Raw genomic sequence first — 23,531 nt, 5'->3', positions numbered from 1 at the left:
AGGTGGAATCCGCAATTTGGAGGTACTTAAACATCCTGTGGACCTGGTCCTTAGGGACATGGTTTAGTGGTGAGCTTACAGTGTTGGTCAAAGGTTGGACTGGATGATCTTGAAGGTTTCTTCCAACCAAAGACATTCTGTGATAATTCACCTTCCAGAAAAGAAATCTGGATTCTGCACACCATAAAGAAAACTTCACTAAAATCCTAACATGTAGCAAAAATTATACCCTCTTCCTGCTCCAAGCATCTCCTGTAGCATATGAGGGACTGGACAACTTTATTCAAACACCTTAACTAGAAGGTCTGAGACTTGTTTATTTCTGTGCCTTCTCTCCTTATCCACACATTTGTCATTCCTCCCTGTCTGTGAGCCTTGCTTTGGCTGAACAGGTGTTAGAAACGTCCCCTCACAAGTTCACTTAAAACCCCATTGCTATGCTCTCCTGACAAATGGCAATCTGAACCTTCCTTCTAAGGGCAGGAATCGGGGTGGCTTTCATTCCCTGCAGAGGTGAGACTTTCCTAAGCCAGCATAATTCCCAAAGAGCAATATACATTTCACTTTCAAGGCAGTGACACAGGAAGGGCACAAACCTCCAGTGCCAGGTCTCAGATGAGTCATGGAATAAACATCTCCCCAAAGGGAACAGCCCTGCCAGGATCCACAGCACCTGCACCACACAGCAGCATCCCCAGCTCCCCAGCCCACTGCAGAACTCAGTGCCCAGGACTCATCTCTGCAGCCCAGGAGGAAAGCAGGAGATGCCAGGTCATGGAAGAGAGGAGGGGAGCACAGAAAGGACAAAGCAGTGTCCTGGTAAGGTCGCAAGTGAGTGTGAGGTTGAACAGCAGACAATGTGGCACAGCACAAAGTTGAGACCTTCCTCTTGAAGAAATGGGCACGAAAACAAGGCAATCCTTTCCCCATGAGCATCTACTGGTTTCCATGAAGACAGGAAGCTGCTGGTACAGTTTCTGTGCCCAAGACCTCTTCTCACAGCACTTTCTTTTTGAGTTGGGCAGCACTCCTACCTCATTTAAATCAGGGAAATATGAAGTGTTAAGAACACCATAGCTTCAGAAGGTGACCTTTGGCTGTAGATTAGGAAGTGAACAGAGAACTTTTTGCAAGCCCAATTGAAATACTATTTCCCAGCATCTCAGTGTTCTCCCATTCTATAACATCAGCAACATATTAAACATACATAGCTCCCCATCTCATAGGAGCTATTTTAAAGCACATTCTAAAAATGCAGTCACAACTACTCAGTTTAATTACTCCATAGCAGACATCTAAAAGTCAAGAGTTACAGCACCTAAACTATACGCTGGAACCAAACCTTAAAGCACAACTAAGCTCTCACTAGGGGTGGGATTGTAGGGGAAGCTTGCAGGTTCTTCTTAGTGAAGTTCACAGCCAAAACTACAGGCAAATCACATGCTTAGATTCAACAAAAATATTAGCAAGAGGCAGATGCTGAGGGGACTGAGAGTTTCCACTTGTTTGCTTAACACAGTCACACACCATTACCAACATTAGTCATTTGGCTCTTATTCTGCTGCAGATTCCATTGTGTTAAGGTTTATCAGCAATTCTACTTCTGCAACTTTTTTTTTTTAAACTTATGTCTATGATACTGCCCAAAGAACCTTTTTGACATTTTTTTTCTTGGTTTTTTGGTTTAATTTTTTAAGCAGTACTTGATTCCATGATCTGAATTATTAATAAACCTGCAAAAAAACAATTGTCCTTAAGAACACAGTTTTCACTCCAAAAGCAAACAGCAAAACTTAAAGACTTCTCTAATAATAGACTACTAAAACTTAAATGTTGCAGGATCTGCAAAGCCTTTTTTCAGCAATTCCACAGCAACAGGATTTACCTTATTCTACCAATCAGCTTCCCAACCCACCCCTATATATCCAAATCATATTCTGTGAAAGCAACCAATACAATTCCCACCCAAACCTGCACATTTTGATAAAAGAACCAATTTGTCACAGGTTTATCAAGCAAACATTCAGCATCCTGGACCACATACTTCCCAGCCCTCTGAAAAATACTGTAGGTTCTCTTGTTGCTCTTTCTATAAGAGAAATTGCTCTCCTGCTGCCATGACCATCTTAGCTGCTGCTCACTGGTGCCCCTGCCCTTTCAGCACTCACCCTGTGCACTGCTATAGTTACTGTCCCACAGTGCTAGTCCAGTATAAAACTAAAAATTTGGAGCATCTAAGTGGAGTAAATAGAGCAGACTTTGTTGCATTAATTTTCCACTGTCCACATCCCAGAGAGCCACTGCTGATGGCAGAGGGGGAAGGCAGGGGAAGGTCTGACATGAACACATGTGACACACTTCTGTAGAACAGATGAGTCCAAAGTGGTTTTGATTTTCAGCTGCAAAGGAAAGCTACACCAGTAGATCTTTAAGTGTTGCTTTCTTCAGTTGCATCAACAACATAGGATAGGTTTTTGCCTGAACTTCCAGCTTGTCAGCCACATGAAATAAAATCTGAATTTGCTGTACAGCGCATCTAAAATGTTTTTGCTTTTTTTGCTAGGGGCACGCAGAATATAAAAAACATCAACAGAACTGCTCATATACAGGCTGCAGCAAAAAAACTTGCACCTCAAAGTAACAGAGCACTTTAAAAAAGGCAACAGAGCACATCCTATTCCCACTAGCTGTTTTCATTTAAATATCCTCTCAAGGCAGCTATTAACAAGAAAACCATGCCTGGGATGTAGCTGCTCCCAGCTGCCCAGTTATTACTGGGGGAATCCAAAGCAACTGAAGACATTAGGTCATCTTCTCCACCAATTAATTTCTGTTCAGAAACTCCCTATTCCTATCTGTAAAGCTTTGGAATCTAAAGCATTGTAGCAATGCAAGCTCTTCACGAATTACAACAGGCTTCTGGTATCAGCACAAAGTCTACAGTGTCTCAGGAAAAGGTACAATTGCAACTCATCCAGCATCGTTATTTAGAAAATGTGATTACAGCAGCTGTGCAAGGATGCCTCGATTGCTATCTGCTTTAAAGATTGAGCAGTGCATACTGGAAACTACGGTCTCCACTGGCCACACGTGGTATTAAAAAAGCAGGTGGCAACAGTATCCTGTTTTATGCAAATTAATGAGAGCACTCAGATTCCTGGCAAATGGCCAGAGCTCCCAGACAAAAGTTTGAAGGTTTCTCAGAGGAATAAAAAAAAAAAAAAAAAAAAGGAAATGACCATACTAGTTTTTGGACAAGCAATAGCATTCTCTTGTATAATACCAAGTCTAAAAGAAAAAAAATCGAGAGTATGTTAAAGCAGAAACATCATCTAAATTAGGACATCAGGAATTAGGTCAAACTAATCCCAAAAACCATCACGCAAAATGCTACGAAGAGGCCAGCAAGGCCTCTATGGGCTGGAGAAGACACTCGAATGGCAGAAAGTTAGCTAACTGTAATTAGTGATTATGAATAAAAACTTTCTTCCCGATTGACCCATTTAAAATAAATAGAAGTTCTTTAAAAAGATATGCATAAATTTAATGCATGCAAGACTGAATCTGACAGAAAAGATTCTTAAAGACTTTCATACCCAGAAAAACTGAAGGTGTCAAGTAGCTATTTCCCATCCAATGAGTATGCTGTAAAGTTAATTTAATCTGGAGAGCAGATTCAAGCTTCCTTCCTAAGGTTCATAAAAAATTTCATGACCACACAAAGACAGAAACTATAAATGCTTTAATTTACTGACTTACCTAGCTTAAAAACCAACCAAACAAACAAAAACCAAAGCCAGAACACCCTGTGAAATGAGACACAGTTCAGAATGAGTGCAGGTTCATGGTGGCAAAACAAAAATGCAGACAGTGAAAGAAACCAGAGAGAAAACTGATTTTTATCTTTCATCAGACTGGGAATCTTGATACACAAAAAAAATAAATAAATTATTAAAAAAAAAAAAAAAAAAAATCACACTTGATGGCATCCAGAAAACTGGGACTTCTCAGCAACCTTTAGCATCTGAACATACAATTGACAAGCCCCTGAATACCGAACACTGTACTGAACCTTAAAAAAGAATTAGGCAACTCTCTCATCTCTGATTTTCCTCAGCCTCCAGCATACACCCAACACAGCCACCTTAAAGAACTTCACTTTACTCACACTCCACGTGAATCTGCACACTTTGGTTCACCCCTCTAGCAATCTTTTTCAATGGACATGAACAATTACCTATTTTAATCTCACTCTGCAGTGTCCAGCCTTAGTAGCAACCTCCACATCCATCCACCTATTTCCCTGATGCTTCTGACTGATTTCACTCTACTCCCTAATCCGCAAATGCTTTTCCTGAGCCAGTCCATATGGCCACTTCATTACTGTGCTATCTGCACTACTGCCTCAGGTCAATGGTCCATCTAGCCCAGTATTGTCTGACAGAGGTGATATAAAATACCTTGGAGAGAGGGGAAAGCAGCCACACCAGATACCTGACTCTCCTTTGTTACACTACACCCAGCAGAAAAATCTGTCATTGAACTGATACGTTCCCCTCTGAAGGAGAATGCTGAAGTATCCTATGAACACATTTTAAACTGGCTCACTTGTAGAGCAGACTGATAATTAAAAACTGCCTATCAAATATTGCATTATTAAGATAAGTGTAAATGCCTGATTCAGCCTTGCTTAATTTTAGGTTTGTATAGAGTCTGCTCATAGCAGTACAGGATATCAACACTTCTGGAAAACCACATGTCTTTCAGAAGCTTTCCCAGACACTTGAAACTTCAGACTGATCATGAGAAGTTATAAAAATTGGCTAGTTAGAGGAAGAGTGAAAAAACATGATCATTTTCCAGTGTGATCTTAAAATTTTGTCCTCAGTATTGTATTTAAGTTGCAATTGTGTTTAAGTTGCAGTCACAGAAGTGAGATGATACACTACAGCCTCAGTAAAAATCAGCTCCTCTTGAGACTCCAGGCAATTTTCTTGCAAATCCTCTGCATGTCTAATTCAAGACTGTCATTCCCATCTCACTGACTACCTTCCATGCCTATATTTCCACTAACAACAAAGTAATGTCCAAGTTGCACCAATACTTGAAAAAAACACCAGTAAACATCACTTCAACAATAAGTGTATCCATAACTACTCAGACTGCATTCTGACAAGATGGAGGAGAATAATTCTTATTTTAAGAGAAGTAACTTCCGTTACTTAATGATTCTGAGCTAAGTCCAGTCAGGTAAAAGACATCTCTCAGCCTCATTTAGTCAGCTAAACTTCCCAAAGCCATCTTCTACTGCTAGCAGATCCCAAATTAGATGTCTTCAAAACCAAGAAGACACCTTGGAATCAAGAAGGCTTCATTCATTTACCAAACTGGGACCAAGGCTCCCACTGTGAAGAGACCAGCAAGAAGTGAGTTTGCATCTGACATTTTATAAAAGGACTAGTGAGACAGATTTGGAAGTATTACAGATCTTTTGCAGAACTCCACTCATTCAACCAGAGTAAAACCATGCATGATCATTCAGACAGGTAACTGTCTAGCTTACTACATTTTTTTAAAAACCAACCAACCAAACAAACAAATAAAGCAACACTACAAGCTGGCTACAGCCACAGACTTACCTTATCATCTATACTGTAAAGGGACAGAAGTGACTGAACTAGGATAACTGGAGCCAGGGTTGTATTTACTGGGAAGGACTGCATGTATTAAGGAATACACAATATTCAGTGATGCTCTACGAACTAATTGGTTACACCCACTTATCATCACTGAAAAGATTTTATAGAAATAAATCTATTTTCTAAAAAATACAAAAATAAAACAAAGTAAGGTACTGAAAATACTGCATTGATAGCAAGACACTATTTTTATTACTACTGTAATACAATCATTTCTATCAGCATTAGCTTTGGGGGTTTTCTACAAGAAAGTACCTGCAACGGAAGTCTGTGACCACAGGTGAAAAAAGGAGAATGTCTCATTTGGAAAATCCAATATGCTACTGTTTCAGAAGTATTCATACCAATTTAGAAACCTGTTGTACCAGCAAGGGATGCTATTAGCTTTCAATATGAATAATGATAGTTAATGGTGCAGAAACTATAGCAATAGAGACTTAACAAATAGATACCTTAACAAAAAAAAGCTGAGGACACAGGAGCAGAAGGCAAACAAGTGGTAGTCCTGGCACTTACCTCAGATTTGTTCTATAGAAGAACCCAAGTGGGGTTGGGGAAGAACATCACTTTTTTTTAAATTAGATGAGGAAAATAAACAGAAGAAATTTTTTAAAGTTAGGCTGAGTTTTAGTAAAGTCTGGCGGAAAAGAAGGATAACAAGTAGAGTTTTTAAGGTCATTTTAGTCCTTCCTCCTCAGATCCCATTATTTTATCTCCAAAGGTGATAAAAATTAAGATTTCTTTGTCATTTGCTCTTCAACCCTGGGAGGCTCTTGATGAGGACTTCATAATGCATGAGCAGAATCATACAGAACAGCACATTCTCCTCACCAATGAGGCAGAACATTAAAAAAAAGGTCTTTGCAACAGACTGAGAGGAAAAAAATGGACCTGAAGCAAGTAAATTAATTGTCCTATTAATTATGACGTAGATTACAAGTGCTAAGGCTTTTTAAAACAAAATTGGCTTAGAACAAGGCATAACTTTCTTTCCTTTACAGAAGAGCAGAAGGTCTGTATCCGTTGTCTCTACCCACTAGTGACTTGAGACCCAAGTAAATTCTGGCATGAAGTCCCCAAGCTGAATTTTATCAACACCACAGAGAAAGACCACATCTGCACAATCACCTGCTTGAAGCAAAGTGGAATGGTGCCAGAATATCCATTCCTTACTGCAAGCCTAACAGTTCAGCACAGTTAACCCATGCACATACAGCATTCAGTATGAACAAAGCACACCTCAGTGAGAGTTATCCTGTCAGTGACATCCATGTGAGTTTTATACATAAGCAAGTTGCAATAACTTGGCAACAAAGACAACATGACAGAAGAACAGATTAGACCAGGAGCTCCACTCAGAATCTTCATGTAGAAAAAAGATTTTGCAGAACCTCCTACATTTCCACTGCATGTTATATAGCCTTCAGAATTACTTCTCTACACCTGAAAACTTCATATCCTAAAAATCTAATGTGATGCCAGTAGCACAGTACTGTAAGTAAATTTTTATGTGTTCTCAAGTTTTGCCAACTGATGAATTATTTCTACTCCATCCAAGTTTCTTCATTAATAGGTCAACTTGTCTTTCTTGTGTTCTACTATGTAATACACACAGCTATTTTAAGTTAGTAACAGATCCCACTGTAAATAATTTATCTTTCCAATCTACCATCTTGTCCAACCAAGAGTTTTTTTATTTTACTAAGCTTGAGGGGCAGTGGAGCATGTATGAAATAAGGAACAGGAATTCACCCAATTTGTATTCAAATTAAATTCAAGAAGATGTTGCTACCCAAAGTCAATTAAAAATATAATTCACAACACATGAACAATATATTTCCATAGTTTAGCTTACTGTCTGTCAGAAAAGTAACACAACAGCTCAAAACTTAAACAAGAATGTGCTATCAAAGTTTCTAAAGCAGCTTATTTTCTGCGAAAGCCAGTTTTTTCCTTCTCAGTTTTATCAAGTGCTACACAAAGCCATAGCTAAAGTGGGCTGGAACACTAGGTTCTCACAGAATAATAACCAAAACTGAGCTGATTAATTTTATTATTTTTAAGAGGAGAATTCCCAAAGACGATAAAATAAAACTAGTAGGGTTTTGATGCATGCTAGAAGTAAGCTCACTAGGTACTCTGTTATACTGCTGGACAGAGAAAATATTATAGGTGGTTCCCAGCTCCAAGATCCAGAACCACTGGACTGAACACGTTATTACTCAAGTAATTAGCACTACAGAAGCTTAAATTTCTTTAATAAGCAGGAGGTCAGTTAACATGCACTTCAGAATCTTTCACTTACACAGCATGACCATCTCTTAAATCCCTGAAGATGGGAAACATCAAAGCAGCACTTTGGCCTTCTCAAATCTCCAACACTACAAAATGCACCATAACCTCCGTATGCTACAGCAAACTTCAAGAGCATAATTAGGAGCAACACATTTGCTCAAGAAATAAAAACTGAGCCAGCTAACCTCCCTCCTTAAAAAAGAAACAACAAAACTCTTCACATTTGAGGGTAGCTATGCTATGAAGACTAAGTACATAAAAACACTTGGGCATAGATTTGCTCAGCCCTCTCTTACGGCTCTGGTCTAAAGACATCTCTCACTTTAGTGATTAAAATCCCCTAACTAGTGTCTGTCTCCTGCTTTCAAAGTACAAAAAGGGAGTTAGCTGATTTCTGCTAACACTGCTGAGGTAGTGCAGTTAGGAGACACCAAAGGGAATGAAACCTAATAGGAGAGGACACGTCAGGCTTAACCCCATTAGTAACAACAGATCACAGCATGATTTTCATCCCCCCAACTGAACCTATGCACACGAGTAAACTCACTCCAAAAGCTATTGGGAAACAAGCTAACATGAAAGCCATGGCTAGGAGTCACTTTTTCATACAAAAGTTCCATCTTTTCTGCATAGGTACACACAGAAAAGCAAGCAGGCCACTGCTAACCAACACTTCACATGCCTCAAATTCTGATCTGTGTGATTTCAGAGGTATTAATCAACAAAACAAAGAGGTCACAGCTAACAACTGAACAGAAGCAGAACTAAATGACTGATGACTATTGCTTTAAAGGGAGACCTCATATCACAGGGAGCTATATTAAAAAGTAGCTTCACTCTTCTGCTTGTGTTTTTTATAAATAAAACAGAAGACAGATGCTTTCTGTAACACAAGCTATGAGTCTGTTGGCTCATTTGATTTTTAAGCACAACTGGAGACACACTGAGAAAACTTCTCACTCCAAATTAGTCACCAGTAGCTGGCCTGTTTTCCCAGGACTCAGAGAAAGCAAGAGACCTACTTTATATATATATATATATATTTTTTTTTTTTTTCCCCAAAAAATCTTTTATGCTGTTCTCATTTAATTCAAGTAAGACATCCTTAGTACCAAACTTTTGTTCTTTCATGACAGCTGCTTTTCATCAACCAACTACTTCTGCTCTGATAATAACCTGGTTCCCCAAGCATGAACTTTAGCCTCCCACACAGTAGGCAGGTGTTCTGGAATGGTGAAGGAAGTCTTCTCAGAGAGGTCAGGGATGTTTTTTCACTTGCAGAAAACAGGAAAATAGTTTCGAAAATTTTCAGAACCAGAAACTCTCCCCTAGTTCTACCTGGAAAGTGAAGATTGAGGTGAATGCAATCCACAGGCCAAATTCTCCAGACCTCTTAAATCTAAAATTACGGTTTCTCTGAATCAAGCTGAATTTTTCATACCTCTTTTATTCAAATCAAAAAAGGAATTCCTGGACCGAGGAACTTTTACATTTTTAATTATTCTGTTGAGCCTCTTTCTACTGCTGCTGTAAAATACACCTCCAGTACACTACTCAAAAGACCTTGCTAGAAACCAAGTAAAATTCAACAGTCCCACCAATGATTTCCCCTAACACAAATGTCCTAAATTGTAAACTGTTTACCAGAATTTCCTTTTGAACCTCATGTCCGTATTTCTGAGCAACAGGTTTCGTCAGGGACAACTTTCAAGCAGAGTCTAAGTAGTTTGTATGACTTTTCCTTACTTGAGGCATCCAAGAAACCCCTGATCTGCACTTCATTTTTGCCAGTACTGCAGTTCCTCTGTACTGAGACTTTCATCCATGCAGTTTCAAGCACTACATTTGACAATACAAAAGTATTGCAAAAATAAACATTTATCGTTACCCAAGGAGGTAACATCAGAATCCAGTAAACAGACACAGCACACACACATAGTGACCATGAAAACTTGGAAGTAGCAAAAAATACTGCTAACAAAACACCTGGAATGTAAATACCATCTTAACAACACTATGTCTTTTGCATCAACTTGCCTTGCTAGTGAGCTTTGTACTATTACATGCTCTCACTTCCTGGTTTGTCAGAAACCACGCTGTTTTAAAGCCAAAGGTGCTCACTAAACGGAAGGAGGAGGAACAATGAGTATTTTTAAAGATGTTTTGAGACCTCTGATAATAGCAGAGTGTTTCTATAAACCTGCAAGAAGTTTTTTTCCTAATGATTGGTCTCCTTCAGCAAGCAAACATTAACCACCAGTCTAATCGTTGTTCAATGTGCACGGTGAAGGTACAGGGTAGATATTGTATTTACAGCTTCAACAGGAACTGCTGCATCCTCAGTTTTTAGTGAGATCTGCTATGAAGACGTAAATACATCCATACTGTATTCAAAAAAACAGCAGCTGACTAAAAATTTCATTAAGAAGAAAAGGACACTGAAACCACCTTCTACTCTTCCCAGTAAGCCAAGGAAAGCATGTGAATTGCTCCCACCCCCTGTAGACAGGAAGTTCTGCCCACTTCCAAAGCAAAAAGGGATGTAAACATCTTCATTGAAAAGTTGTTTTGGCTAGAAACAACAATGTTTGTGCTTTGAAGACAGTCTGAGTTACTTAATCAAACATTTAACTTTCATGTTGTGTACACCTGTTGAATGTTTAAATATAACAATACACTTCTCTGTTCTAAATAAAGCAACAACTTCTCTAAGCCAGACTATAGAGGATGCTGATATGTTATGATGATATGTTTCAAGTTTAAATGTATACAGAGAGAATCATGTATTTTATTTTCAGCTTTTGGAAGCAAAAAGAACCTAGCTTAAATCTAGTATGGTGAAAAGTGCAGACATGTTAAAAAAAACACTGATAGAAATACAACATCAAAAAGCATGAGATTCTTCTGCAGGCATATGCTGTTGGTCTGGTTTTTTCCCCCCCTCTCATACCCCAAAAGACTACCAACTTACCAGATTAAACACAGTGTCGACGATGTCTCTGTTGGACACCTCGCCAACTTCCACCAGCCCTGTCAGCACCGCAAATTTCATCCTTATCCCTCGGATGGGGAGTCCTGGATTCAAAGGCTGCACCACACTTCCCCCTTCAGCAGCTTTTCCTTCTTTTCCCGCTCCTCCTCCTCCATCATCACCTGTTGGCTGAACAACTTGTTTGCCTTCACTCGCCATGGCGAGTTCACTTCAGGTTACGACTTGAAACGCCAGCGGCACGCTCGCCGCTCCGGGAAGAACGAGCGACCCAGGCTCCGGGGAAGGCAACCGGAGACCCGCTTCTTCCTCCCGGCGGCTCCGGCTCCTGAGGGAAACCGCGTCCGGCGGGGGCAGGCGGGAGGGAGAGAGGCAGCCGGGCAGGCAGAGAGGACGCGCCCTCGGAGTCCCAGCTCTCCCCTCAGCAGGAGGCGTCTGTCAGCAGCTCTCTGCCCTCGGGCAGGTATTTACAGCCCTGAAGGACAACCCGACATATTTTTCAGGTCGCGGAGCGTCAGGCGCTCCCCACAACCCCGAGGGTCCCCACCTCCAGCCAGCTGCCCCCGCCCCGCACCGGGCAGGCGGCATCGGCCGCTGCAGGAGCGCTCACGGCTCTCCCCGCCGCGGAAGCCCCCGCCGCCCCCCCAGCCCCGCCGCACGGTGAGACCCGTCGGGAGGGCTTTTCTGTTTTAATTTTTTTTTTAATGGCATACGCTCCTCCTTCCCGCCCGGCTCCTTATGTGCCGCGCCTCTGGCTCCTGCCCTCGTACCGCCGCCGCGGACAGGTGCAGCCACCCCGCCACTCAGCAACTTCGCACTCACCCCTCGCTGCCCGGCGCCGCCGCGGAGGGGGCGAGGGCTGCCCCGGCGCCCGGCTCGCTGCCCAGCAGGCGGCTGCGCTGCTCTGTCCCACTCGCGAGGCTGCGGAGGGAGGGCCGCGGAGCGCCGTCCGCCCCTCTCTCCTGAAGGCGCCTGAAGTTTCCGCCTTGTACCGCTTCACGCCGCCGCCTCGGTCAGCCCCATCGCTTCCTGCCGACGCTGCCGCTCTCTGCCGCCATGACAGCGCGCAGCCCCCGGAGCGCCGCCGGGCGACGAGCCCTGCGCCTGCGCGGCCCCGCGCGGGAGGGGCGGGAGGAGGCGGTGGCCGCGCGGGGAGGGAGCTGCGGGCTCGCGCACGCCCAGGTGCGCCAGGTGAGGGGAGCGCGCGGGGGGAGGAGAGGGAAGCAGGAGAGACCCGAACCGAACCCTACCCTGCCCTGCGCCCGGTCCCGAGCCCGACCCAGACTCCTGCCCTGCGCCCACCTGAGGGCTACGGCCCCGCCGCTCCGTAACACTCCCACCCCCGCCTCCTTCGGGAGCGCCTTGGGGTGAGGCTGCACCTCAGTGCCTGGCAGGACCCGGCTGGTCCGAACGCTGCGGTATAACCTGCCCCCAGCTTTATGGCTCTGTTTGGTAACTTTGAGGTCTACCGCTCCTGAAGCGATTTTTCTGTTGCTGGGCGGGGTGGGGTTGTTGTTGTTTTGTGTTTTTTTTTAATAATAACTGGCGTTCAGGGCGCCAAACCGGAGGAAACCGCAAGCGGGCGGTAAGGAAGGTAGCGCCTCCGCAGGGGGGGGGGGGGGCAGAGGACGCCTGAAGCCTCCCGGCTCCAGCCCCTGCCGCGCCGGGGGGAGTGGGGCAGCCGCCCACCCCATCTCACCCCACCCCATCTCACCCCACCCCATCTCACCCCACCCCTCGCCTCTCCTCTCTCCCCGGTGCGCAGCCATCCTGGGGCGGTGGGTGAGTTACTTTCCCACCCTAACTTCCAGCCTGGGGGGTGGGTGTCCTTTCTCCCCCTCCAGTTGCTACTGCCTGAGGAGCGCGGGGGGGGCAACTATAGGTCCTGAGAGACCCCCGCCCAGATCTGACCAGCTGAGGCAAAGGGGGTGCAAGAGGAGGGAGGAAAACTCCCTTTCTTCCTCCAGGTTACAAGGGCTTTGAGAAGCCAACGCCAGTTGTTTCGGGATGGCGTCCAAAGCAACTCAAAGCCCCTCCCCCTGCCCCTCCGTCCCGCTTCTGCTTCACCTGACGGGAAGGCGAACGCCGAGCACCTCGCAGCCTCCAGTAGGTTGGATGCACTCTGCGAAAGGAGGAGGGTCCCGGGTTTTTTTAACGTGGGTACCAGTCACAGGTGCAGTAAATCGACCTGCCACTGCATGCATATGTTTGCATACAGAAATTGTTTGCTCGATACCCCATAGGTAGCGTCCATGTGAAACTGTGAGTCCTGCTTCCTGGTAGCAGTGAAGCATGAGAATTTGTGCCCTTTCTGTGCTTCCTTTTGAGGTGACTGGAGCTACAAATATGCCTGTACATTATCTCAGATGCAGGGAAATTTTTGTGTGACCTTTTAAGTTATATGACTTTTTAAACCTGTTTATCCAGTATCTGGTATTAAAGAATTGAGAGTCTGCTCCCCCAGACTTCATTCAAGGAGTCTTCATCTCTGCACTTTCACAAGACTGCTTGTGTTGATAAGGATTATTCACACTTGTAAGGACTGCAGGACCTTTTACCTGCTGTTTAACAGACTGGCCATTATATGAGCTCTAGTAACAAAATACCACAGCAACATGACAGCATCAAGGATTTCCAAATGAAGAATCAATTTTGGAATATGGGTGTAAGTTACAGATAGACAGAAAAATATATGTACATTTTAATGCATCACAAATGTGCTCGACATCCTCTGTGGTACAAAAAGCTTTCATTTATTTAACACTATGCAAGGAAAGGGAATAAATCTTTACATCACAAAAATTTTTTATGTTTTGAAATCTGACTCTAGTGAAATTCCAAAGAGCCCAACAGGTGTTTTTCATGGGAAATAATTACACCTTATTCTTTATATAGCATCATGGTTTTAGAACAAATATTTTCATGTATGCCTCCTTGAATATGTTTACACAAAAAAGTACAAATAAAATCAAACCCCAGTTTTTCTGGAAAAGAGCTTTCTGAAGTGACATGCAATGTTCCTGATAAGATGCTAAAGAAAGTTGTGATTATTAAATATTATTCTAACTGCATATATTACTAAATAGTATCTTAACTTGTCTTTGGCCTGATTTGGGAAGGCCATAGTTTGTGTGTTGGTATCAAGTTTCCTGTGTTTTATTGACAAAAAGACACTCTGGAATGTTTTCTAAGATAATGCTTGCTCCATTCCCTTCCTACATTATTTTCTTACATTGTTACATTTATCTACATAATGTATGTGAAAAACTGAATATTTCAGAGCTGCTTTCCTGTTTGAATTTCCAAGTCCTAAGAAAGGAGTAAGCTCTCTTTTCCCCCGTTCCCTTAGTTACATAGTCACATTATTAGGAAGAGATGGTAATCTCTAATTCAAACAGCAAACATCTGCAGTTTCTTCCTTGGAATTAGAAATGTTTAGAACTGTAATGCTGACACATTCAGCCTCTATGAAGCTACAGGGAACTTGTGTGGTTATGCACACAGTGTGTAAGCAGGCAGCAGCCCTACACACCCACTGGCACTGCAGTCCTCTCTCCTGTGCCACTCAAGCTCTTCAGCCAAACCTGGCTTTGTGATTTAAAAGGCAATAATTTAATGCAGAGTCCAAAAGAAGCAAAAGACCTAGAAATAGCTCCATACTAGAGTTTTGAGAGGGATTATGGGAGGTTTGCTGTGTCAAACTCTAGTATGATCTCAGAGAATGTTTTGAAATCCCCAGCAAATTGCTTCTCACAGAAGCAGGATTAAGATCTGTGAAGTAAATGCCATTTGGGGCCTTTGCTGTATCACAGAAAGGAATGAGCAACAAAAACTTGAGATATCATTATGGGAGCAGCTCACTGTTGGTATGTATTCTGTTACAACAGAGCTGAAAGACTCAAAGCATAGTTGCAACTACAAAGATTAGAGATGCTCCTGCAATGAACACATAAGCTACATAATCTTCCTCTGGCTTTTACTATTTCTCTGAATCACTACAATGAAGTAAAGCCAGAAGAGAACAGACAAAACTGGGGATTTTGACCAAGTCATTGTTTCCCAGACACTGCACAGGATCTGGCAACTACACGAAAAGGGGGAAAGAGGGGAGGCAGGATGAGACTGTCTCTCAGGAATTCATGTTGTTTGTTTTTCTTGGTTTTAAATACCTTTTATATATTTTGGGTTCTATGATAATGTTGGCTGACCTGAAACTTGTATGCCTGCTAAGTAATTAACTTTTATTCTGTCTCACATATTTTTTTGTTATATAATTTTCTTTTCTACATAGCTCCTCCTGATGAGATGTTTGCATAGGATTCAGATACCAGAAGCTCTGTTGGAGAAAAATTCATGAGTCTGTGTGTAGGAACATGAGCAGGACAAGGAAGAGGATGTGATCTTCATGTTTTGGTAGGAAGGAAAGGGCCTGTAACAAAACAGTGATGTGAATGAAACAGAAAACAGAGGAGCAGAAAGTGAAAGGGATGGGTACTAAAAGATTGTTGTAACAGAAACAGGGATCAATGGCAAGGAGATGTACAGGAGGATGTCCACACAGAGCAATAAAGAATCAAGGGAATCAGTGGTTTAGGAACAGAATGAAAACAACAAAAGGTTTAGAAGGCTGCAGCATTTACCGACCTCTTTCAAACTGCAGTATCTTTCATTAGAATGCTATAAAATAACATTTCTTGATACACAGCTATTATACATTTACTTTAATAAATCAAAGTGATCAAGGGTTGTCTGAATAGATTAATTGTGGTTATTTTGCAGACCAGGGCACTCAAATGTACTACTGTACAAGTCAGCCAGGTGCTGGAAGACAGTCTCTTACAGTTAAGTATTGTAAGATTACACTGTGGAAGTCAGTATTTCCTGAAGATACCAATCTTTTGCATAATCCCATCTATATTACCCTCCACATGGGGATACCACTGAATTTATGAAACCAGGGATCCAGCACTGATCCAGTTACTCCAGTTAGCACCAAACAAAATTAAAAAAATAAAATCTCCACCTCAAAATGCTCTGAACATCTGCCTAAAGCTGGGGAAAACAGGAGCTCCAGAGAAAATCTGGTATCAAGAAGCCTGGGCTGGATGTGGAATTCGTTAGTGGTCAAATTTTGACTGAAGTTAGAAAATTAATTACTCAATTGCTAATTAAGCAAAGGTATATTTAATCAGCTGCATGTCATTAGGTCCACCCTGTGGTCTGGCAACACTTGACCAGGTAGAAACACATGGATAAGGAGTGCTATTGACATTATAGCAATCAATCTGCTGTAAATGCCAATATGGAACACAAAGCTTGTCACAGCTATTACAGAGATGAGTTCTTCACATGAAATTTATTTTCTTCATAGTAATTGTGGGACAAGTCAATTGACTTGTGACTTAATAGGATGTCAAATTATCACCCAAAATTGTTGATTATCATACTACCAGTAAAAGCTAGACCACTGTATCTCTGCAGCTGCCAGCCACCTACTCACCTACGAGTAGGTTTGTTAATGAGGATTATCCACCGTTATGGAAACGATTGATTTGCATATGTACAGCTCAATGTAATTAAAATTCTGATATGCTATTTTACCTTTTTTTTTTTCTTTTTTAAATAAGTCAGCAGTACACTAGCACTTGGAAAGCTTGCCAAGGTTCTGAGCCAGGCTCTGATTCACTGCAGCCAGCCACATTGTCCTGACTGTGTATCCAGAACTATCTTTCACTATAGTGCTCTAAGCAGAGGTGTATGTACTCAAGGAATGTTTCACTGCACTTGTACTACAATCCTAATACAAGCAAAAAGGCCCGAAGTGTTTTTTCAAAACTTAGTCTCATGTTCCTCATAAATCCTAAATTCACATCAAAGTCTTTAAAATAAAACATTCCTGGAAGACTTCGGTTTCCAAATTCATGTCTGGAAGGCTGGAGAGAGATTCTGTTGTTCTAATCAAGGATCTGATTAAGATGAAGCTGTACACTTCAGATCAGTGAATCAGAGAAAGAGGAAAACAAGAGTAGAGGGTTAGTAATGCACAGCTAATTTTCCTTAACTCTAGTCCAATTAGGAATGATAATTTTTCTTATAGTAGAATAAATGAGTTGGGAGAATGTTGCAGGGAAAAAAAAAACCTGCAGAATTTTAATTATCTAATAGCTGAGTAGGCACTGGAAATCTTTAGACAGAGCTTCACAAATCATGGCACATGCCAGTGGTGGCACACAGACCACTGCCAAGACAGAACCAAGAGCTGCCACAGCTGCAGTGGTGGCTTCCAACAGCCCCTGCAGCTCTTTCACTTCTTCCTCTTTAGGCCTGGCCAGGGTCCCTAGAGCACACTACTAGGGTCTTTTCTTGGTACTTAACAAATCCTCTTTCAGTTAACACTGTGTGTGATCCACTTCTTGATACCTCATAGATCTGAGGGAAGATTAACAATCTAGGCTATCCCACATTCTACACGTCGATAATTCTGAGGTTAAGTCATTATGCCCAAGGTGAATTTTTGGTCTGAGTCTAGATAACATTGCACTATAATACTTTTTTTTTATTCTTAATTAAAACTCATCTTTTTTCTTTAATCTATTTTTTTACTCTAGCTTGCTAAATTCACCACTACAGCGTTCCCTTTGTCATAAAAAAGGTAACTTTCTTCTGCACATTTCCATTTCTTTGTTACATTCTTATGAGCTTGCAAATCTGTAAGCACTTTTCTCCATTTGTAGGCCAGTGCGGGGAGGTCAGGATGTTTATAAAGTCCTAGAATTCAAAAAAAAACACGTTTTGTATTTTAGTTTTGCTTATTGCCACTTAAGCATAATAACAACATCCATTCAGTTAAAAGTTCGGTTTCACTGGATATTGCTTTTTTTTTTTTTTTTTTTTTCAGTGAACCACTGCTAATCAGAAATGTATGAGCAATGCTTTCATAAGTAAAAAATAGTAAAATAGTCTCATAAGTAAAATAAAATAAAAAATGGAGAGTGAACAACTTTCTGTTCTAACATGGCCATCTGTCATTTATAAAGACATCACTCCATTAACCTGTCCAATCAACCCCATTCTTTTTTCAAAGTTGGTTGGTTAAGTTTATGAGCAGACGTAGATGTTCTCTTGATTAAATCTGTTGTAAAACGGCCTCCCTGGTGTTCTGCTTTGTGTGCATTTACACATATAAAGCTAATTACAAATACATCTCACTACTGTAAATTCCATGCTTGCCATGTTACAGTACATGACATTTTCATTTCCTCCTGGTGAAAATGAAATCTGATATTTTCTGTCCAAGCAATAATGACCAATTAGAATTTGTTATTATTAATGTTTGTCCTAAAGTGCTCCAAGTCATGAGGTGGTTTCCTCCTAGGCAGTCGAATTTATAATGTGGAAAAAAGGGGTCTGACATGTTGCTCTACCACCTTCAGCCATTCCCTCTCAAGCCTGGTTATTCCTTCAGCAAACTGGGAGATCCCCAAGGAAAACCCACAACGTAGGGCAGAATATTACTGAGTTCAGGTTTAAAGTGCAGAGTTGAAGCAACTGATTCTCCTCAGCAGAAATTTCTGGAGTCTGTCTCTGACCTTTCCTCCCCAATATTTTTCCTTTATTGCAGGGATCAGAGCTTTGCTCTCTTGCCAAAGTCTGTCAGTTGAGTTGCATCACTTCTGATGCAATGTCGTCAGCTACCTTCACTGATTTCTTCAGGACCTTCAGATTTTATCAGTAATAGGGAAACTACTATAAACAGACCCTTTGAAGAACTGCCCAAGGAATTAATTCAAATAACTGCTATATCTGGGAACCACAAAAGGAGGTCTCCTATATTATGCAGTCAGAGTTTATAATAGCTGAAATACTGAATATGTTTTAAACGCATTGTCAGATAAATTCCAAATAGGTTGTATTTGAAAAAAAAAAATGCCAGTTTCATCACTGCCAATTTCATAATCATATAATAATAATCATATAATTTTATTGCCCGATTCTTTCATTTAAAATAAAATAGGTGTCCTCAAATCCTGAGATGAGTAGATTTAGGATATGGATAATTTTTTTGTAAAAACCCTTCAATGGCAATGAAAAGCACATTTCTTAGAGGAGTACTCAGTTTGAGAACCAACTCTCTACATTGTATGTGAAATCTTCCCTCTAAATCTGAAATTATATTTCACATTCTATGTGGAATCTCCCTCTGTAGAGGTAGCTGGAGAGACAGGCAACACACAAATGGGCAGTGGAGAAAGCAAGACAATTCTACATCATATGCAGGTGGAGTGAGGATACAACAAAAGCAAGCAGTTGGACTTCTGTGGGGACACATCATCTGAGAGAAAGCAGGCAACAACTTTTGGGGTGCTCTGTTTGGAAGAAAGAAGTGGGATCTGCTCTACTCTCACTGAAATGCTGTGGAGGAATCAGTTGGGGAGTATTAAAACTCAGGTAGTGGCCAACACATCTCCTGGCAGGTCTCATAGTATTAGAAATTCAAAGGCAGCCTAAAAAATATTCAGGTAAAAAATGAATACCTATAACCTTGTCTCTAGCACAGAGACAGAAGGGCAAATTCCTTCCTGAATCTGGCTGGCCCTTTCCTCCTCTTCCCTAGGTTCATAAGCATAGTCACAGACATCAAGTGGCAACTGCTTCATCAGCTGTTTCTCCCCTTGATGAAAACTGATATTTTGAAAACCAGCAAGCTGATGCCTTCTCAGACTGGAGGCAACTGATTAATACCACACAGCAACCAAAATCCTAATCCAGTGCTGGCAATTTTAAAAGCTGTGTGGCTTTGTACAGTCTCAGATCTCTTTTCCTGGCTTTTGCCTCACAATTTTTATTCCTTTTTTTTTTTTTTTTTTTTTTTTTTTCCCCCCGAAAAACAAAGGGAGCTACTCATAGCAGTAGCAGATTTAAAACTCTGAACTTGATCTTGCCCAGGCAGCTAACAGATAGGATCTCAAGAGAGGGCAGAGGGCCACAGAGAAGTGGTCAGCCTTTGAAGTCAGCCTCCTGAAAGCACAAGGACAATCCATCCTTAGGGCAGGGGAAAAAGAGTGAAATAGCAGGCAGCAAGACTGGCTGAACAGGAAACTCCTACCAGAGTTCAAATGTGAAGAGGAAGTGTGTATGAGGCTGGAAGAGGGGATGGGCTGTGCAATTGGAATAATAGAAGTATTGTGGATGTGCAGGGACCGTGTTCCAGTCTGTTGCATCTTGCCCAGAGAGGCAGTAGAGTCCCTAACCTTGAAAATTTAAAACTTGAATGCATAAAACCCTAAACAACTTGACTGATTTTTGAAACCAAACCTGCTTGGAGCAGGAAGCTGAAGCAGATGACCTCCTGAGGTCCTTTCCAACCTAAATTACTCAATGGTTCTGTAGTCTTGATAGAACCAAGAGTCTTACAGGCCAGCCCAGCCCAGTTTGCTCAGGGCACTGTCCCCCTGAGTTCCTGCTATCTCTACAGAAAGGCCACTTGCAATTTTAACTTAGACATATGAATTGATCCTAACTTAATTCTTACTGCTTCATTTCTAGCAGTCTTTCTTTTCAAATTGTATGAAATTTTTGTGCCACTATGTAGATTTCTCTCTTGGAGAGGATGTTCATTTTCAAAGCAAAATTTGCATTGTTGTGAAGATTTTAAAGGCAGAATTAATTAACAGACAAATTTAAGGTAAGCTTTTTTTTTTTCTAAATAAACACAGACCAGAGGCTACCTTTTGATTGTTTCTTTGCTTATAGGCAGTTTCTAGAAATATAGTGCAATGTTTAAAATGAGAAGTACTTCAGGATATTGTTTAAAAATTCTCATTTTGAACTTGTTTTTTCCCTTTGCTTTTCTTTTAGAAGAATGGCAAGGGTATTTATCCATTTCAGAAGTATCTTTTTTAAACTGAAGTTTAGAACTTAGAAGGATGCAAAATTACAATAAATTTTATCATTCACTTGCATATTAGCACAGTTTGAATTTATAAATATTGCAAATTTGAATCTTGCTTAAATAAGAGTAAAAATTGAATAAATACTTTAGGCTTTAGCTGTAGAAAGCACCATAAGTACCCACACATTTTTAGAGGCTCAAATGAGAGTGTCACAGGAGTATGACTATCATTGAGTAGTGGATGTGGTATTATTCTAGTAATAAGTCAATTTTCTGCTCTTTGAAGAAGAAATTTCTACTATTATGACTGCCAGATTTCCTATGCCACTTGCTCCCCTTAAATATTTTGGAGGTTTCCATCATCTGAATACAAGTTGTAACAGGGATCACTTGGCCATGGGATTAAGCATGTGCCAGTTCCTCTGACACTTTAGACAGGTGGTAGTCTGAAGATCACAATCTGAAAGCCCTATGTGACCAAATAACCATGTTTTCCACTTGCTAAATTCATTTAACTGGCCACATTGTAAAATGAGACTGCAAGCCATTCATGATCCTTGAGATGAAACATGTTGTTCTTCAAATAATGCTTTACAACGAAATATTTATTCCTTGAAAGAAAAATACAACAGAAATATCTTAATTGCCTTGACTTTTCATATTTTCAACATATCCCTCTAGTACAACTGACGATTGACTAAATAGACATTCAGCCATTTGCCTTTCAGACAAAAGGCTTTTAAAGTCACATTTTCTTAATTTGAAGCAGGTGATAGATAAAATGCCTGAGAAAAGTCAGATTTTCCTGACAACTACAGCACAGTGGAAGTCTTGTATAATGAAGTGTTAACTAAGTCATGCTTCTGCAGAATGAGTTAGTGTGATTCCACCACCAAGAGGCTGTAAAAAAAAAAAAAAAAAAAAAAAAAAAAAAAAAAAAAAAAAAAAAAAATATGCTGAGTTTGCAAGGAAAAAGAGTGAGGAGGTTTGTTTTGGGAATTTCTTCTCACCCAATATCAAATCCCCCAAAACTCCTCTTTTGGGTTTTTTACATCTCATGAATCATTAGCTGAAATAAATTATCACCAGGCAAATTGCATAACTAACTAAAGAGGTGTTGGCAGCAGAGGAAGAGAGACTTGAACCTGCACCATAGGCAAAGTGGGTAGGAAATAACTGACAAAGAAACTGCTCAGTCACCTCACTTTGGCAAAATAATATTTTGTAGAAAAATCTGAGCTTTAAGAAAAGCATAATGAGATAAGAAGCTTGTATAAAAAATGCATGATATCCCAATTTCAGGAAAATTCCCTAGTTAGAAAATTACCAGTTTTATGGATAAATTTTAGACTGTTCTATGAAACATCATTTTAAAAATATAAGAGTTCAAAACCACAGATGAATACAATCTTGTTCATCAAGCAGTTGTTTAGGGAAAAAAAAACAAACAGATTTTTTACAATGCTAATACTTTAGACAGAAATGACCTAGAATGGGTAAATCTGAATAATCCACTGAAGTGTAATTGAAATGGTCAAAAGATTATGCAGTGCAGGCACTGTCTGTCCCCCAAAACTGTTTAATTTGCATTAGTAAGATATTAAGAGGCAGAATATAACATCTGGTCTTTGTTCCCTACAGAGACCAGATTTAACTCTATTTACACTGAGACACCATCCTTCTTGTCTCAACAGCTTTCTGCTCTTTGAAAACCTCCGGCCCTCAGAATCCTGGCTCTGTTCTTCTCTCCAATCCACTCTCCAAAGCAGCAAGAGCAGCAGGAGATGGAATAGTGATTTCCAAGAAGAGGGGGAGCAGATATGGCTGTTGGCAGCCCCCCCTTCCTTACCTGTCCCCCTCTGCTGGGGCAGGGGAAAAGCTGCAGCAAAAGCCTGACCAGAGCAGGTGAGAGGGGCTGAAGTGCTGTGTGCTGCCCTGTTCTTATGAATGCTGGGAAGCAATCTATGCTAGCAATAAGTTTTCCTTCATAATTTATGTTTTGCTGTAATGTTTTGCTACAGTGGGACTCAAACCCCTCACTATATTTTCAGTTGAGGACCCCCAAAGGAAGGAAGCTGTTTGTCCAAGGAATGAGGAGGGCACAGAACTTCTCGTGCCAGTCAGGGCTCGGAGGAAAATATGGTCAATGAGGCAAAAGGCTGCCTGCATGTAGGCTTCCATTGCCATGTAAATACTTAGGGCTAGCTAAATAATGTAAATTTTAAGCAAAATCAAAAGCAGAACATTAAATAGGCTGCAAGAATGCTATGAAGGAGCACGTACTCACCCAGAATGAGCACTGCCTGGCAAAGCACTCAGACCCTGCCTAAATTACACCTGAACTGTCAGGTGTACATTACCCCAAATGAAATGTAGGTTTGCTTAGTCTGCTTGTTGTGGGCAAAAGATCTATACAGAACAAACCTAAATATTTTTCCCAAATTAGAGTCCTTTATGTATATATTCAACCTAGGTGAATTTCCCATGACCATCAGGTTCCTTGCGTGCTGTGCTGAGAGAGCTGGCTTTGCTTTTTTGCTCTGCAATTAATTTCTATAGATTTACCTTGTAAAATTTACAGAAACAGAAGTGCAAAAACAGTTTTAGGAGTTATCTGAGGAGAGAGGAATGTAAAAAAAAGAGCTTCTGTTTTACT

General features: G+C 41.1%; 2 protein-coding genes across 14 annotated transcripts in view; one reads left to right on the top strand and one right to left on the bottom strand.

The window, feature by feature from the left end:
- Positions 1-11,943, bottom strand: part of LRBA (LPS responsive beige-like anchor protein) — a 388,894-nt gene extending 376,951 nt beyond the window's left edge. For all 7 annotated transcript variants that reach the window (XM_071753672.1, XM_071753674.1, XM_071753673.1 and 4 more), the window contains exons 1-2: positions 11,806-11,943; positions 10,966-11,458 (exon numbers count right to left, since the gene is read on the bottom strand). In XM_071753672.1, the coding sequence (XP_071609773.1) occupies positions 10,966-11,184 (219 nt within the window). In that variant the 5' untranslated portion in view covers positions 11,185-11,458; positions 11,806-11,943. The remainder of the gene's footprint in view (positions 1-10,965; positions 11,459-11,805) is intronic.
- On the top strand, positions 11,660-22,725 carry LOC139800514 (atherin-like). 7 transcript variants are annotated; one of them, XR_011727774.1, is made up of 4 exons: positions 12,040-12,174; positions 12,951-13,139; positions 15,275-15,396; positions 22,570-22,654. XR_011727774.1 is itself a non-coding variant. In XM_071753691.1 (3 exons), exons 1-3 carry the CDS (start codon positions 12,040-12,042, stop codon positions 22,582-22,584), a joined length of 339 nt encoding a protein of 112 aa, XP_071609792.1. In that variant the 3' UTR covers positions 22,585-22,725. The 7 variants fall into 7 exon arrangements, 5 of the variants coding, with proteins under 5 accessions (XP_071609787.1, XP_071609792.1, XP_071609788.1 ...); XR_011727775.1 differs by having other exon boundaries at positions 12,951-13,156; XM_071753691.1 differs by lacking the exon at positions 15,275-15,396 and having other exon boundaries at positions 22,570-22,725.
- Positions 22,726-23,531: the final 806 nt, after the last annotated feature.

Source organism: Heliangelus exortis, chromosome 10 (genome assembly GCF_036169615.1).
Source record: "Heliangelus exortis chromosome 10, bHelExo1.hap1, whole genome shotgun sequence".
NCBI classification, from domain to species: domain Eukaryota; kingdom Metazoa; phylum Chordata; class Aves; order Apodiformes; family Trochilidae; genus Heliangelus; species Heliangelus exortis.
The sequence above is the reverse complement of the archived record's forward strand: the minus strand, read 5'-3'. Positions and strand labels throughout refer to the sequence as shown.